This window comes from Aulonocara sp. 'chitande type north' Nkhata Bay, linkage group LG14, assembly GCF_057382095.1.
Source record: "Aulonocara sp. 'chitande type north' Nkhata Bay isolate Kocher_YH1m ecotype deep benthic linkage group LG14, A_spYH_male_GT1.1, whole genome shotgun sequence".
In the NCBI taxonomy this organism is placed as follows: domain Eukaryota; kingdom Metazoa; phylum Chordata; class Actinopteri; order Cichliformes; family Cichlidae; genus Aulonocara; species Aulonocara sp. 'chitande type north' Nkhata Bay.
The window spans coordinates 22,607,925-22,625,354 of NC_141357.1; the positions used below are offsets into that span (position 1 = coordinate 22,607,925).

General features: G+C 41.3%; 2 protein-coding genes across 4 annotated transcripts in view; one reads left to right on the plus strand and one right to left on the minus strand.

Moving 5' to 3' along the window:
• The window catches only part of rsrc1 (arginine/serine-rich coiled-coil 1), a 121,812-nt gene extending 114,958 nt beyond the window's left edge, over window positions 1-6,854 (minus strand). Inside the window, exons 1-3 of one of the 2 annotated variants that reach the window (XM_086261574.1) lie at window positions 6,746-6,854; window positions 6,094-6,288; window positions 2,316-2,438 (exon numbers count right to left, since the gene is read on the minus strand). In XM_086261574.1, the coding sequence (XP_086117700.1) occupies window positions 2,316-2,438; window positions 6,094-6,272 (302 nt within the window). In that variant the 5' untranslated portion in view covers window positions 6,273-6,288; window positions 6,746-6,854. Of the gene's footprint in view, window positions 1-2,315; window positions 2,439-6,093; window positions 6,289-6,381; window positions 6,635-6,745 lie in introns of those variants that run through there. The other variant, XM_086261575.1, reaches the window with a different exon arrangement.
• A 2,074-nt stretch (window positions 6,855-8,928) lies between these two features.
• On the plus strand, window positions 8,929-16,993 carry shox2 (shox homeobox 2). Of its 2 annotated transcripts, none has more exons than XM_086261579.1 (5): window positions 8,929-9,490; window positions 11,169-11,377; window positions 13,889-13,946; window positions 14,281-14,369; window positions 15,212-16,993. In XM_086261579.1, exons 1-5 carry the CDS (start codon window positions 9,235-9,237, stop codon window positions 15,503-15,505), a joined length of 906 nt encoding a protein of 301 aa, XP_086117705.1. In that variant the 5' UTR covers window positions 8,929-9,234; the 3' UTR covers window positions 15,506-16,993. The 2 variants fall into 2 exon arrangements, with proteins under 2 accessions (XP_086117705.1, XP_086117706.1); XM_086261580.1 differs by having other exon boundaries at window positions 15,248-16,993.
• The last annotated feature ends 437 nt before the right edge of the window (window positions 16,994-17,430 follow it).

Genomic DNA, 17,430 nt, shown 5'->3' on the forward strand with positions numbered 1-17,430 from the left:
CTATTCTCTCCACACTTTTTCATTCCCTTCTAACTTCTGAACCCCTCTCTCCATCTTCTCCTCCAGTCAGTGCTCTCTGTATCTTCTTACTCTTCTGCTTCACATGCTGAAGGAGGTTCCAGGTTGGTGTGGCCAGGGTGGGGGGTGGGGGGGTTGGCAGGCAGCACCTCATATCCTATCTGCGTATCAATCATGAGCTGCTGTCCATGCAATCCTCCTCTGATCCATCAGCCAGCCTCTCAGGGAGCTCAGGCAGCCTCATCCCGACGCGCGCGCGCACACACACACACACACACACACACACACACACACACACACACACACACACACACACACACACACACAGCACTGACTAATAGCAGTCAGGGCACCTGTGCACACATCAACCTGCTTTCATTTCACAACCCCCAGCTGCTGTAAAATATGCAGTGTCCCACCAAAGTCATGCACAGCGCAGATGCAGCACTTCTGATAAATACAGACGGAAGAATAGTCACATAATTTCTCCACAACTGCTCAAATACCATTTAGCTTCGCTGTCAATTAAATTAAATATTATGCTCTAGATTCATTCTTAAATTGTGTGGTTGATAAAAGATTTAAAACAAAAAAATCAAATTACTATTTTTTGCCAATCAATCATTTCATCACTTCTGCTCTTTTCCCATTTATTACACAAGAAAACTGCCACTGGATTCTTCGAACGCTAACACAGGAGCACATGTGCCCGTGTCAACTTCTGCAGACACAAATTGTAGCTGCCATCACTTAACTGCATAAATTTAATCATCATTGCCATCATTTTGCACATCTCCACCTCTAACACCGCCTCAACCTCATAACGCCCCACCACGCACTCCCACCAACACCAGCCCGGCCCAGCCCACCTGCTCCTCGCTTACCGCTAAGCCGATTACACAACGCAACCCTCCTAATCACACTGCAGCGTTTGTAAACACCGATGTCATCGACTGTAGTTCTAAATCTCCCAAATCCCTTCCACCTTTCATCTCACACCACACCATTTTCAACTGATGTTTTAATCACCAGTGGTGCTGTGAGTGACTGCCACTGTACCGCAGAGAGCAGCGAGAGAATGTGTGAAAAATGTTTGGCTGAATTCTCCCAATAAATGGCCTCAGCGTGCAGTCAAACACCGAAATTCGCTTATTCCAAAAGCCTGTGAGCATTACATCGGAGAGTTGAAGTGTGGTGCCTTTTCATGGCGCAATCAACCACACGTGTCAGAACATCCCTGTTGCATCATCCCTTCATCCTGACACCTCTGTAATCAAGATATTAAAACACTTTTTCCTTTGTGATTAAAATGATCTATGCTCTCCCCCGCAGCCATACACAAGTAAACAAAGGGCCTTGCTTGCGCATATATTATGACAACCTTTTCTTCAAATGTGCGTCTGTGCATGTATTTATGCATTTGTTTGTGTGTGTGTGTGTGTGTGTGTGTGTGTGTGTGTGTGTGTGTGTGTGTGTGTGTGTGTGTGTGTGTGTGTGAGGAAGGGATTTAAAAACAGCACAGTTTACTGGTTCATTAGCACCAGATTAGCTATGCTAATGACATGGACCACCACACAGAGACTTTCTCTTTATGTTTCTGAAAGGGACACGGGACTGTGAGTGTGTGCATAGTGTGGTGCAGCCGTGTACACATTTGTCACGTGAATAACTTTTTTTTTTAAAGGAGCAACAACATTAATAATCATAATTCAACAAAGTATGTACCACTAATGACGGTTTAATGGTGCTAATGAGTGAAAGGAGAGGTGCTTCCAGAAAAGGGTTTGGCAGGCAGACTGGAGTGGTGCTGCATGTGACCTGCTGTCTCTGCGTGTCACAGTCTCATTAATACTCATGCAGTAAGACGGATAGTCGGAGCAAACGGAGACACAACTAGATGCACACGCAATACAGTAATTCAGACCTAAAACATAAGTTTCCATGTGCTTCCATCTGATGACATAAGACATAAATATGAAATGATGTGTTGTTTAGACTACAATAAACTTTCAAAAAAATGTATTTTTCTGTAATAAGAAAAATCTGCAATGGCATTCCTTGCACTGATTTGTAATACAAACACCCTTAACCTTTCCAAGCTTCCCCCCCCACCCCCAAACCAACTTTTAAAATGATGTGGGTACCGTCTCTCTCACTCCTTTTCTCCAAGCGTGACTAAAACTTAGACAATCTGACTTTAAAATCCTGTTAGGAAACTTCAAGTGACTGGAAATAATACAGCAGTTTGAGGGATTAAGCAGAATGAGCAGAATGAATAATGTCCACGATGGTGCTACCTCCTGTCCCGGCTGCGTGACCTGTGTGAACGGTGGCTCCTCCCTTTGTCTCTCTCTGCGCTTCGACTCCTCCTCCTGCGAGATGAACTGTGAGACGAACTGCTGCTGGAACGTCTTCTCCTCCTGGGACAGGAAAAAAAAAATACACACATACATTTAATCTTATTATAGAATCTTTAAAAGCAGATCAATCATACAGGAGTATGATTATACAACTAATCATTGTTCTGGAGTTCAAAAAAAAAAAAAAACTGCACAAATTTGTCCTGAATGCTTAGGGTGGTTAATAGAGGGAGGGGGGGGGGGGGGGGGGGGGGGGGTCATTCAGCTGTATTGTTTAGTTTCTCACAGTTTACTTTCCACAAAAATCAAAGTCTTACCATTCCCGTAAAAAGTCTCTCCTCACTTCACCCTAATGCTCCACTACGTCAAGCACATTTTTCTGTGTTCATTTTCCCAGTGGACAAAAACTCAGAAAGCACCATCTAAAATTCTTCCCTCTTCTAAAAAAGTGGATATCGTGTCACTACTTTATTTTGCTGTTATGTTTAAGAGAAAACATACCCACACGATCCAGAAAACGTAGCTTGTTATCAGAATCACAAGCAGCTAGTGTGCATTAGTGAATGCTCTGGTCCAAGGCCCAGAGCTGCAGAGCCATGCAGGATGCCTTACAGTTCCTCCACAGGGGCCCTTTAGTTCTCTGCTGCTCTTTAATGTGGCTACAGCAGCGTGTGCAGCGTCTATTTTCCAAACACCGCTCACACTGAGTTCCTATTGATATCATGTAGCAGGAGTCATTTATGGGAGTGAATGTAAATGCTGAAACAGCCCCACGCCCGATACTGCAAACACTTTGTGCAATATTCATTATTTAAAACATCTTCTTTTGTTTCACCAGAACCAAAAATAACCAAATCTTTAATACACATGCCGCCCCCCCCCCCCCACAAAAAATCCCTCTCTCAGTCCTGTGGGAGCTCTGCTAGATAGAGAAGGAGAGAAGAAAAAGGCAAGCAATACAAATAACACAGAGGCTGAACTATCAAACCAGATTTGTACCACTTAGAGAAACCCAGCAAAGATCTATTAGTATTCTAAAGGCTGGATCCCAAGAGCGGGGCCTTATGAAATAACTTCCACAGCCCTGCACAACCACTTCACACACTGCACAGAAGAAGCACACAGTAGTGAGATGGGATTATTTGGAAGGAGGGGAAAGCTCACACATTTTCACAAAAGCCTGTGTGCACGTAATAAAACATAATGGGTAGAACACATGCAAGAGGGAAGCAATGGCCAACACAGAAGTCTTTAACGTGAACGCAAATAACACCTCACAACTTGGACTTCATTTTGCGTTTATTCACACACACTTTTCCATCTCACTCCCGTATTGTAACTTAACCACGGCCAGGGATACAATTACTTTCCTTACATATACATGTTAATTATGTGGTTATGATGTCACCCAGCCAGAACATAAGCCCTCTTCTGTTTTACCTCATGTAAGGTCACTTTACATTACTCAGGTTGACAGTGCTACAAAACGTGTGGTCGCTTTTATGAACCTATTTAAAGCAAGTAGATCCAACACACACACAGAGACAGAAATACAGAAGGTCTTAGTCAGTTGTTCAAAACACACAAGCAGTTAATAGATGAAGGACTGTGGTCCCAGGGTTTACACTGCCCACCCTACCCCACCCTGTGCAGGCAGCCAATGACTTCCCATCAGCAGTAATGGACCTTGACCAAGCCTCATAAATAATTACCATCAACTGGCCTTGTCTGAACAGCCACATACACCCAGTGGCAGCTGTGGATAGACGGTTGGATGGATGGAGGTCAGGTCCAGTCAGTAGCTACTTGCAAAGAAGGTTGATTATTACTGAACCTCCTCATTCCTCAGCAACAGCTAAACACTGAAGTGTTTTACTTTACGAAGATCAGAATAAAATGATAAAACTGATGTTATGTCATAACCTTTTATATTTAAGCCTTCACATTATCAAGAGGAGGGTTGATATGAAATAAGCCCAAACAAAAATCTATCCTAGATTTCTATTGAAGAATAAGAAACTAACCTCTCTGCAAAGCTGTTTGCCTTCCAAACCTATTTTTACAGACGCAAAAGTGCTTGTTTAAATTCTTACTGACATCCTTTCCTGGACAAATTATTACCACTGCACATTGATTCAAAATTTTCTTGTTAGATTTTATTTCTTGGTCCTTTTAAAGTGTCTTAATTCTGGCATTTACTGGGAAAAGTATGACGGCCCTTCGCTGTCCACACGGAATCATTACCGAAGACATAATTTTCCAATCTAGGAACTTCATAACTCATTTACTAGAAAATAGGTTTACTCTTAAATGAGCTATGTTGTAAAAAGCCTATGCTAAACATCTGTACTTTTAAAATCAGAACATTTAATGTGAAACGTTTAGAAAGCTAGCATGCTGGCCAGACAAACATCTCTTAATCTGTTGTTCTATCTAGCTTCATTACCTAAGCTTTTGTCTGTTGAGGAAAAAGTCTGAATATGATATAATCCGATATCATGACGTTCTCCATTTTAAAACAAAAACTAGAGAACATTTTGAAGTCAAAACAAAATAATGTCCACCATTTTTTTCATGTATCAGCTGATATGCAAATACATTCCTCTACTTGGCTGTCTGAAATGCAAATTCCTGAAATTCTCATGATTACAGACACATTTTGATGGGATGACAACCAAAGATATAAACGATCAAATTCGAGAAAATATATATAATTAGTTTAGCTGCTCCTGTTTCAGGGTGCCGGTACCATGTATGTCCAGTGGCTGTCATACTTTCATGTTTTACTGAAATGCTTGAATACAAAAGAGTCACAGTTATGAAAACCTGCTCTTTTCCAACTACAATAAGTCAAAATGTGTGAGTGGGAAAAAAAATCTGCATACAATGTTTGTGTTTTGTTTTTTTAAGCTATTCAAGCTATACAGATAATATATGTATACAGAAGAATGTGGTAACTTAACTACAGAGCACAAGAAATATACAAGAAGTATACATCAGTGTTTTCAGCCTCTGCTTTATCGAGTTTTTCAAGAAAAGACTGACTGCTGGGAAGCATAATACCACTAAAATCCAAGTGGAACCCAAGCAGCATATCAACTGGTGATAGTGGCCAAAAGTGATCCCTCAGAGACACGTCAGCATCAGTGCAATTGTTGTCCCATAGACAATACATACAACTTTAATCCAGGTAAAAGATATACTAGGGTTGAATGCAGCAATTGCAGAGTTAGTCATAACGAAGCAACCAGCAGCTCCTTCATGTGAAGTCTGTGGAATACATTCCCCTTTTCAATAACTCTAAAACAGTATAGGTTTATACCTTATATTCAAATATATTGGCCAAAATACAGGGCGTGATTGCACACGTTTTATTACTAGTTTACAAGCGCATGGTCATTTGTGTGCATTTGAAATGCTGTGTATTTTAATGTACATGATGAAATCTTCTAAACTGAGAATCCTGAATGACCTCCTGGATTTTAGTTATGCAATAAATATATTTTGTAAAAACCAAAATACTTGTGTTTAAAATGTGTCACATTTTAATTAGGTTCAGCCCCTCCAATGAAATGCTCAATTTCTGAATGCATCTGGCTTTTAACCTTTCAGAAGCTTTAAATGCAAAACAGTCGTTGGTTAAACACACTCCAGCCGAACAGAGAGCCGCACTCTGCACGCATGTAAGAAGGAAAATTTCACGATGAAGCCTAACCTCCTGTCTCTGGAGCGAGAGCGGCTCCGGCGGCGACTGGACCTCCGACTGCGGCTACTTCTCACTCTGCTGCCAGAGGAAGAGGACGAAGAAGAAGAAGAGGAAGAAGAGCGGCGACGCTGTTTCTTCTTTCTCTTGCTTCGGCTGTCATCATCACTGTCGGACGAGCGCCTACCCATGCTGGCGGTCAGTCAGCTGGCAAAACATACACAAGAGTGGGGTTGCTCCTTTTGACATCTCTCAAACAACCCTTCGAGACAGTTTGCTGGAATATCAGTGGGAACCGACCTATTTATTTACTCCTCACGTGTATAAAACACAACGTTTTTACTACTCTGACCACTGTACCATAAGCTCATTTAACGACTATTAAAGCACAGCCACCTACATACAGTAGTATTTAACTTATTAAATCACCACCGACTGCTAAAAGGTAAAGTACCGTTGCCGCAAGCAGCTAATAAATGTTTGTTTTTGTGCAGAGGCTAGCTACTAAGCTAACGGTGCTAACTTAACCAGCTTGGGACCGCGGTTCTTGTTCTAAATAAAGGTCCCGGATGTGCAATAGTAAACGTATCACATCTACTAACATGTCTTATATTAAAAATAAGTGTATCCCTATAAAAATTAAAAGGAGAGTCCCGCTTCTCACCTTTAAATGGCACTGCCTCTCAACAACAGCCATGCACTGTTTGGGAGACTCTGCTTGTCAAACCGGAAAGCATCGATCAAGGAATTAGAATCAAACACAGAGCAATCGATCGAAGGACCCCCTTTTTTACCATAGCTTTACGGATTTTGCCTCTATTATGTTTCATTAACTAAACAACACTTATTTAATAATTCGGCATACATAGTTTGTCGTTGTTGTTGTTGCTGCAACGTTAGATATTGTGTTAAACAGTTTTAAAGTATTTTTGTATAACACTACTACATAAACAAAGTCGCTTGAATCGCCTTAATTAAACGAGATAAAGTTAGACAATTACATTTCCATAATAGCATGACTATTATGACGATTTGGGGGATGGTAAAAGCTCTTTAAAAAAGAGCATTTCTAAATGGAGATTATTTAATGTAGTATTTTAATGAGGGACTAAGCTTCATTTGTATTTTTTTTCTCTTGATGGTGTATTTTCTGTGCAGTTTTTAAAATAGCATCCAGTCGATGAAAAATTATGACTACAAATGTATTGCACGTGTATGTCTGCCAACAGCACGAGCTACTTATATTTCGTTTTAATCGGACAAAATACTCACTCACAATGCGCCCAAATAAACGAGTGGATGTGTGTCAGTGATTATTTGCATGAGATCATCTTCTCAGATATTAATCTTTTTCACAAACAAGGCCAGGCAGAGGATCCAAACAACATTAAGTGAATAACTGCTTCCTGACATTTAAAAACAGAAGAAAGGACAACATTATATCGACTGATACATTGCTAATGTGCACAGGAATGACAGATAAGAGAGCATTAAATGGGGCAGTTTCAGTGCAAATAGACACAGGAGGCAACTCAACGCTACAGGAGGAATCCTCCCGCTTTCCGATGCAGTAGAAATAATAGTAATTAATGCCTAAGGTTTAAGCAGAAACTTCATTAATATTTAATGAGGAGAACTGTAAAGAGGACTTGTGTGGAAATGAGGCTTTTTATAGATTATCAATAAACGTGCTTAATTTTACATCAAATTCATTTCGACTTTTTTTTTTTTTAAATCCCGCTATATCCAGTTTCTTCTCTGGCTACACGTCCCCTCCTCTTCTGGCTTAATTGCCATCTCTTCGCTGCACTCGCTATATACCTACCTGAACACGCAAGTGAACCATTGTTTATTTTTTTATTTTTTGCAAATAATCGTTTCAGCTGGAGGGGGAGAAAAAACGAGTTGAAAGCGTTAATTAGTGAGCCCAATGGCAACGCATCGCAAGAGGCACTATAATTAAACGTTTAGCTGCTTAAACATCCTAATGACTTAAAAACCCCACTGAGGATTAATATGAAGCGATGTGGCGTATCTAATGATGACGTTGCAAAACACAACAATTAGTGATCAGAGACACAAACGGGGTGGTCTAAAAAAATATTGATTAAGTTGTCCAAAAAAAACATCCGATAATAATACTAATAATAATAATACTTTACCATACAATATTTTTATCCAATTTTATTATTATTTTTAAACCGTGAAAATCCACTTTCAAATTAAAAGCGCAATAAAATAAATAAATAGAGCAGGCCTGAAGCGAACTATGTACAACTGTGGGTTAAAGCCAAATGTGTTCACTTGAACTTGATTTGAAGCTCCGTGTATAAGTTGGTGCTGCACCTCTCGGCATCCCAGCTGGTCCCAGCTTTCACCGCTTTCTCTCTCCGTGTCAGCGTTGCGTCTTTTTTGTTATTATTTTTTCCCCTCCGCAGATCACAGAGATATAGCGAGGAAGGGCTCCTCATCCATGTGCTTCCCTCTCTCTTGTCATTTTCTGATTTTTTTTAAGCCACACCCCTGCAGAAAGAGAGAGAGAGCGAGAGAGACGGGAGAGAGAGCGAGAGAGAGAGATCCGTGACCATCTCCCGGGTGTTTAAAAAACTAACTCAGGACAATAGCAGCGAATGAGCGCTTAATTAAATTAATTAGTCCTTCTTGTCAATCTCGGATTAATGGCCAATAGCGGTGGTGCTGTTTAATGTTTTTACTCGGCTTCTCTCTCTCTCTCTCTCTCTCTCTCTCTCTCTCTCTCTCGCTCCAGTATCAGTGAAGGGGTAGGAGGTGGGGGGCGTGGGGGGGGGGGGGGGGGGGGGGGCTCATCCCGGCATCCTGAGGGGAGGTAATTTGCACGGATCAAGGGGGCAAGGCGCCGCAAAGTATAAATACTGTGACTTCAATAGAGGATCACCAGCAGGTTCCCAACTCCGCTACCAAAGGAGGAGGAATTGGCTGAGAAGATATATCTTCATATATTTTTTACCTTTTGTCCAGAGTTTGGCTGCATCACCTTGTATCATTTTCAAGGGGTCGACTTTAAAAAGAGCCGCACCACTGATGTCTTAAGCTGTCGTGGAGCAAAGGGAGAGTGTGTGAGTGAGTGAGTGAGTGTGGTGTGTGTGATTTTTTTAAAGAGGAGAGGAAGGAGTGATGGAAGAGCTCACCGCTTTCGTGTCTAAGTCTTTCGATCAGAAAGTGAAGGAGAAGAAGGAAGTGATAACCTACAGGGAGGTGTTGGAGACCGGGTCGACGCGAGCAGGGAGCAGGGAGTCTTTATCTGCGGAGCCGGGGAGCCGAGAGGAGCCGGCCGCCGTTAACCGGAACGTTGCGCTCTCGCCGGGCAGGGAAACTGACATGCTCGGCCCGGAAAGAATCAGGGACGCCGGGAGCCCCAAACTCATTGACGGTAGGACTTCACGGTGTTCTATACACAGTCTTTACGAGCAGGAATGTGTAGAGGACTTAGAGGAGAGAAAGACAGAGAGAGAGAGGGAGTGATCGAGCCCTGAGAAGACAAGCGAGCGTGCAGCCACATGTTTATTTGCGAAAAAGAGTTGAGCTCATGACTGTCATCCACACGGATATATTGCAGATTTTTAGCAGCCCGGTGGAGCGATTCTCGATTTAGTGACAGTCAGTTAGCGAGGTAAGAAGAGAAATTATTAACTGATGCTTTCTGGAAGTGCAGGCTATCGATTGGTTTTGGTAACTGTAGCTGTTTGCCTTATTTAAAAAAGAAAGAAAGAAAATAGCTACTCCTGAGACTGTAATGCTAATTAAAATATAGCTTATTATCTCTTTATAATGCATTTAAAAAGTTTCAATTTAAAAAATACAGAACACCAGGAAAAGGCCCACGTGTGACAAACAGTAAGGCCCGCATGTGGAAAACTACCCATATTTCTATAATATTAGTGCACTTGCGATATCGTGCTTTTTATGTATATATGTATATGTATATGTATATGTATATGTATATACAGATCATACAAATAATTATGTGGATTGTCTTCAGTAACGCTGCAGGTTAACCTCCTTGAGAGTGATCAGATTTATTTAAGAAGCATTGATTGTCAATGACCTCGGGCATCTGTACTTGCTATATTGTGAGGCCTATGGGAACGTTTGAACTCAAAGAAGGCGTAAAAACACACCTGGCGTTCAAATCGGTGGACTCGAGCGATTCAGTACAAGTCCTGTCATTTCTGCTGTCACTAACGTGTGATCCCGCACACCAATATAACACAGGCTTACACCAGAAGGGATAATTATTTATCACCGCTATCCTCAATAATTTAGCGTTTTTATGTATATATTTATGATTGCATAACCAAAACATTAGCAGGTAAACAAACCGGTGATGTAAAAAATCGTACTTCCAACACTAAAGGCTGAACCAAATAGAAATATTTACATTTGATTACGATTTTCAGAGAAAATTTTGCTTGACGTTTTAATGAAAGTGGAGCAGATGCTCGTGTGTCCCGTGCAAGCCTTCCCCACAGTGTTTTCTGAAACCTGGACAAAATGTGACAACATACTAGACAAGATATCTTAGAGCTGGGTGCTTGCGAAAAAAAGACATCTGTTCGTCATGGGCAGCGTGGTTAAAAGCGGAACTGCGACAAGCGTGTATCAGACATCCAACAGTGGGCACAGCGTTGCATATTTATAAGCAGTTAATAATTAAAGAGCTTTATGTAGCTCTACAAAACATCCGAGGTCTGATAGCTCTGTGATATTTGAGGGCACGTCTTTCTTTCTCTCTTACTTTGGCGGTTGTAAGCTTTATTTAATTGCTTTATTTAAATTCCTAGCTGATTTTTGTGTGTGTTAGGTGCCCTTTAATCTCCGCTTGCATACCCAGGTGGGTGGCTTGTGTTTTTACCTGTTTATAATCTGAATTATGCGTTAGCCTAAACATGACAGTGAAGCATTTTTGCACATTAAAAAAAAAAGAAAAAAAAGAAAAAAATAACACTTTTAAGCACCTTAGAAATATGCAGTCCAGTAATAAGCAGGCTGGAGGTCACGGTACAGCCACATGATGTTGACGTCTCCCTCCTTTCTCGTCCGCACAACAGGCACCACGGATGTAAAAGAGAGAAAAGAGGACTCGAAGCCCATTGAAGACGAGACACAAACTAAAATCAAACAGAGGAGAAGTCGGACTAACTTCACATTAGAGCAGCTCAATGAGCTGGAGCGGCTCTTCGACGAAACCCACTACCCGGACGCCTTCATGCGGGAGGAGCTTAGCCAGCGACTGGGACTGTCGGAGGCCCGAGTACAGGTAGGGACAGTCAGTTAAACGAGACTATATAATAATAATAATAATAATAATAATAATAATAATAATAATAATAATAATAATAATAATAATAATAGAGGAAAAAATAAGATAACATCTGTGATAGAAAAAGTGACCATATTTTGAGTCTAAGCATGAAATTGAGATCTAAATCATAATTAAAAATTCATTATAATGACAATTATAATTACCACTATCGGCATTATGGAAGTGTAAGATGATGTTTGCTGTAGTAATAATAATAATAATAATAATAATAATAATAATAATAATAATAATAATAATAAACGGGGGGAAAACTTCCACGGGTCTTTCCTTTTACAGGAAGGATTTTACACTCTTCCCTGATTTTTGTTTTGCTTGATATCCCGCATGTAAACGGTGTGAGGGTGATAATATTTTGTTTGATTGAGGGTTGTTGTTTTCTTTTAATGCAATACGATAAGTGTGGCTCGACTGACTTGTATTAATGCTGCATTTATTGATGTAATGCTGTGTTTGTGAGACGGTTGAGTGGATCCCCAGAAGTGTTATGGAAGTTGTAATAAGTTAAATGAGATCTTAAGATCTTAAGAAAGGAAGGCAGAGTTCACCAGCAGCATGCAACTTCCTCTCCCAATTATTCTCTGTGATTAGGGTTTTTTCCCCCCCTCAACACGTTTGGATTATTTACCGTGTTCATTATCTCAATTAGGCGCTGCTCGTGTCACGAGACCACGTTTTGAATCTTTATTGTCCAAACGGGCGGAAACAAATAAAGCCTCTAAATATTTGTCTTCGGTTTCTGGGTGTATATGTTACCATGGCCCTGTTTGTCAGCGCTGCTGTAGTTTTTCACGGGGACAGGCCATCTGCGCAGAAACCCAGTAAGGGCTTCGCCGAGTCTGTGGGGTCGGTGGGTGATTGGTGGGGGCTCAGACAGGTCTTGTGCAATCCGCGGGAGGGGCGGGGGGCATATAGAAGAAGAAGAAGAAGAAGGTGTACTTTATTGAACACAGTTGTTGTTTTTGTTTGTTATTTTTTTTGTTGTCATCTGTTTTTCTCAAAAACCTTACAGCATCTTATTTCACACTCGTATAGCCCGATTTCGTGGAGGACACAGTATTTGTCTCCACAACGAACATGGCGGTCTTCTGGATTGGGGTGGGGGGCATAACAAAACGGGTACCTCCATTAAAAAAAAAAAAAAAAAAAAAATCCCCCATCTCAAACTCAACCCACCACACCCCCCGAAAAAAAAGTTAAAGCCAGCTTTTTGCAGGGCTCTATACCGGTCTCAACTGGAATCTCACCAATAAGGCGTATTGTGTCCCGAACAAGGGGCACAGCTCGGGGGATTTGCATAAATTATGTATTATTTTCTACCCAAATCAAGAACAGCTCACCCTCACTCTCTATCTGTCTCGTTCTCTCTCTCTTTTATCTCTGCTGGGGCATTATACATTTTTACCAGTTGCATGCACAGACCACACATTTATTTTGATGTGTTTTTTTATTTTTTAAATTGCGCCTCAATCAATATTCTGCAGTGCATTTTCCTGCTTTTATCGTGCTAATAAATTATACCTGAAGCGTGCACAAAAGAACTTCCGATTGACATCTAACTGTGATCAATAAATGAAGCCAGCTGACAGCCAAATCAATATGATATTTCAATCAAGCTTTCGCCGTGCGTGTATATAGGCCTGCTGACGTGAAAGGGGGACTGCACGCCGACGCGTTGCATCGTGGGCTAATTCAGCCGGTGCTTTGTCTGAGAGATTCAAAGCAGATTATCATAGTAATAAATCGTTTAATCTGTGTTCCAAGGCGTTTCTCTGAAATTGACGCTTGTCGATTTCAACAGGAGGAAAAAGAGAAGTGAGCTGTCTTTGAAGCGAGTTTTTTTGTGTGTGTCTGTGTGTGAGTGCGTGTTATGGCGGTGATTAGACAAAACTGCGAGGCATTTAAGCGATTCTCTGACATGGATTTTTCTGCAGATAAGGGTAATTAATTTCAGTGGTCATTTAATGAGAGGGAGGCGGAAAGAGAAAGAGGGAGATGCTCTCGGATCGCTTTGCTCTGATGTCCAAAACCATAATAGCATTGCTGCTATTCGATATCCGAGAGACCATTCAACTCTTCAGGGACACTAATCTATAGAAAGATGAAACCAGCGCTGACAAGGTTATTTATTATAGTCCAATAGTCCTGCATATTTCCAACAAGAGCGTTTCATTTCTGATATGATTTTAAATCTCCCTTTAGTAGATTTACACTTTCCTTTTTTTTGACTCCACTGTTTCCCTTCTCTCTGCTTCCGCTCAAACTGTCTCTCTCTTGTTGTAGACTAAACGTAATAATTAAAATCTGGGGTTAAGCAGTGCCATTAATATTTCACTGCTCCTCGGGGATATTGTTTTTCTTCGGTTGTTGTCACTTTGAGAGGAATTACACATGGCCTCGCAAGCAGCTGCCAATCAGTGGGTCTCTAATTAATTTCTGTCCCCACAGGTTTGGTTCCAGAACAGAAGAGCCAAATGCAGAAAGCAGGAAAACCAATTACATAAAGGTACACTTTTATCCCACACAACACAAACGACTATATGTTTATGTCTATTCCACTTTACTTTTATTCAACTGCAAAGCAACTGCACACTCGAACGCGAGCCAGCCTTTATGTTACTATTTAGTTAGTGGCTTAATTTCCAGTTAATTACGCCATCAGAATCATGGCGTTTTCTTTTTGTTTATATATTTTTTAAGTGAGTGTCTATCTTGGACGTTATTGCAAGTTTACTCCAGACAATCAGCTTTTACTGCTCGTTATTCAGCCCTGCGGTTTTACTCTTTGTGTCGTTGAATATTCTTCTCACATGATTAGGCTATCATCTGTGTTTTCGCAGGAGTCCTGATTGGAGCAGCGAATCAGTTTGAAGCCTGTCGTGTAGCGCCATATGTCAACGTGGGGGCTTTACGGATGCCATTCCAACAGGCAAGTTACTTTGAAGCGTCTAGTCTTAAAACCAGACCAATCCCCCGACTGCTCTCTTGGCACAGCCTCTGCCCAAGTGCTATGCAGAGACTCCAGATCCAATGTAGGGGGTAACTAAACTCTTATTACCACACTGACAAAAACACTGTGCCAACACAGAGGAGTCTGTACAGCCTAATTGGAAAATTCCTTTTATTTTTTACAAATTTATTTTATTTTTTTTAAAACCAGCTATTTGTCTTTTTTCTTCTTCTTAACCATTAAACCACAGCACACAAACATATTAACGGCCCAGCAGGCCAAAACTACTACTAGTAGTACTAAAACATTTTAACATTTAAATAAGTGAAGGGAAATCCCTGATATTTGATTTAGACTACTAATTTGAACACCTGTATATATGGTAGCTAATAGCACGATACAGAGAATCTGGATAAAGCCGTTAAGTTATTGAGTTTATATCTTCTGTCATGTCAGTGAAGTCTAGTTTTTAGTTTGAGCACCGCTGGTTAACTTTATTTCCCAAAGGCCACATAAGTTTGGCTTTAGATTGCATTTCATGCAGTCGATGTCCAGCAAAATAAAAACACAAATTTGATCTCTGACTCACAAGAGTTGCAGTGTAGCCACTAAAACCCCAGGAGCTAAACGACACGGCCAGTGATTATTGCTCACTGTTTCACTGAGCAGCCATACATTTTCTTTCTTTCTTCTTCTTCTTTTTTTTTTAAAGCAGCCTAATCGAAACTAAATCTGCAGTCACACCAGTGAAAATGAGCCTACAGACAAAGTTAACGCATGTTCTCCCCCTTCTCTCCCCATCCGTGCGTCCCGTCCTGTAGGATAGTCATTGCAACGTGCCGCCCTTCTCCTTTCAGGTGCAGGCGCAGCTACAGCTGGACAGCGCCGTGGCGCACGCGCAACACCACCTGCACTCTCACCTGGCGGCGCACGCGCCCTACATGATGTTCCCCGCGCCGCCGTTCGGCCTCCCCCTGGCGACGCTCGCGGCAGAGTCAGCCTCCGCCGCCTCCGTCGTGGCCGCCGCCGCCGCCGCCAAGAACACCAGCAAAAACTCAAGCATCGCCGACCTAAGACTGAAGGCTAAAAAGCACACGGCCGCGTTGGGACTGTGACCCCTCCTCCCTCTCCCCCCTTCCACTCTACTCCACTTCCCTCACCTCCCCTTCCCCCAGAGAGACGTTACAGGACACGAGGCGCGGACGCACTACGGAACTTGCGACTGAGAGACACTGAACTTTAACGCTTATAAAGTGTGCGGGGAAAAAAATAATCCAAGGACAAAGTGAGAGAAAAAATTATCCGTGGACGTTATTTATGTTTTTAAAACGAAGGACAACGAACATGACTATTAAATATAGGCTATTTATGAGAAAAATAAAAGGGGACTGTGACGTTATAGCCTACCCAGACGTGGTTTTTGACGCCAAAAAACAAAAACAAAACAAACAGACAAACAAACAAATAGAAAAAGATTTTAAAAATACAAAAAAAAAAAATAAAAAAATGGCGGATGGGGTGGATAGCAAGGCTATACCCACCGCCTTCTCTCAGCAGCCACACGGCTGAGGAGGCCGGCGGGACACCTCGAGGAGCAGGAGGAGGAGGATGCAGCTGGGTCGGTTAATACTTTGTCAAACAAGGCGAACCATTCTGCAGTTGTTTTGATCTGTTTTATTATTGTTATGTTATTATTATTATTTCAGTTTGAACCTATATAGAGGCTGGCCTCGTTATATTTCCAAACCAATTTCTCTGTGTAAGGACAGAGCGGGAATTCTTTGACAAACAACAAACAAACAAAAAAGAGAGAGACAATAATCGAAGTGTTTTTCCCTCCTCTGTTTCCTGTCCAATTTGGAAATGCCTCGGCAGTGTTGTGCATGAGTATGTCTTCAAGGATGACGTGACGTGAGCCCCATCTCCCTCCCCTCCCTTTCTCTACCCCCCACCTCCTCGACAAAGGGCAACTCTCACTTGAATGTCTGGCCCATCTGACCTTGTTTGGACCTCCTCTGGTAAAGGTGAAACGGGCGACACACCAGAAATGTGAGATTGTAAAACATGTGTAGGCTATGCTGAACTTTCTGTTAGGATAACCCGATCTGCTGCCCATATTCACAAGGCGATCTGTGCCTCCCTCCCAGCCCCCCTCCTCCAGCGCTTTAAAGGAGGGCGTATTGCCATGAATGCCATCTCTTTGGCAGTGAACAAACAGAGAAATTACAGCAACACGAAGACTGTATTCAAACCGGTACGGGCACGTGTAAAATATGTTTATAAACCAGACACATGCATTATTTTATTATTTAGTGGCTTCATGAATGCCTTGTGTGTGGGACGGGGTGGGGTTTGTTCATTTTGTATTTTACTTTATTTCCGTGTATTAAAAAAATCATGTGCTTTCTGTATGTAATTTTGATGTTTTTATAAACAGTGAAAGTGAACTCACCTGAGGCACGGGTTTCTACAAAAGTAAAAACAAGCAAACCAAAAAAAAAAGTTTAAAAAAATCACGAGATTGTTTAACTTTTTCCCCCCCATCACATGTGAAACTTGGATCCACCTAAACAAAAGTGTTTTTCGGTCATATAATAAATTAACAAACGTTTCTTAAACGAGTCGACAATTTTTTTTACAAAACAATTGGCTATTATTATTATTATTATTATTATTATTATTATTATTATTATTATTATTATTATTATTATTATTACCAGTAAAACATGAAAAACAACAGCTCTTTATTAATTCATTCCTGTGGCTGTGGTCTTTTGATACGTCACGGTTGTGACAGGCCCGTTTAGCTGGAACATCGGTGTCTGCTGCTGCGTGCATGCCAATCCGATGCATTATTCATAGTTTGGTTATGGAGGGTTTGTGGAAAAGGACTGGTAATTTCCAGTACAAGCTAAAACGGGCAGATAAAGATTTAAAGAAAAGAAGAAGACGACTCAGTGACTCGAGTTTTGCCGCATTTAGGCACTTCAAATGGACACTGTTATATTCCTTTTTTAGGCTACTCATTTAGATTTGAAAC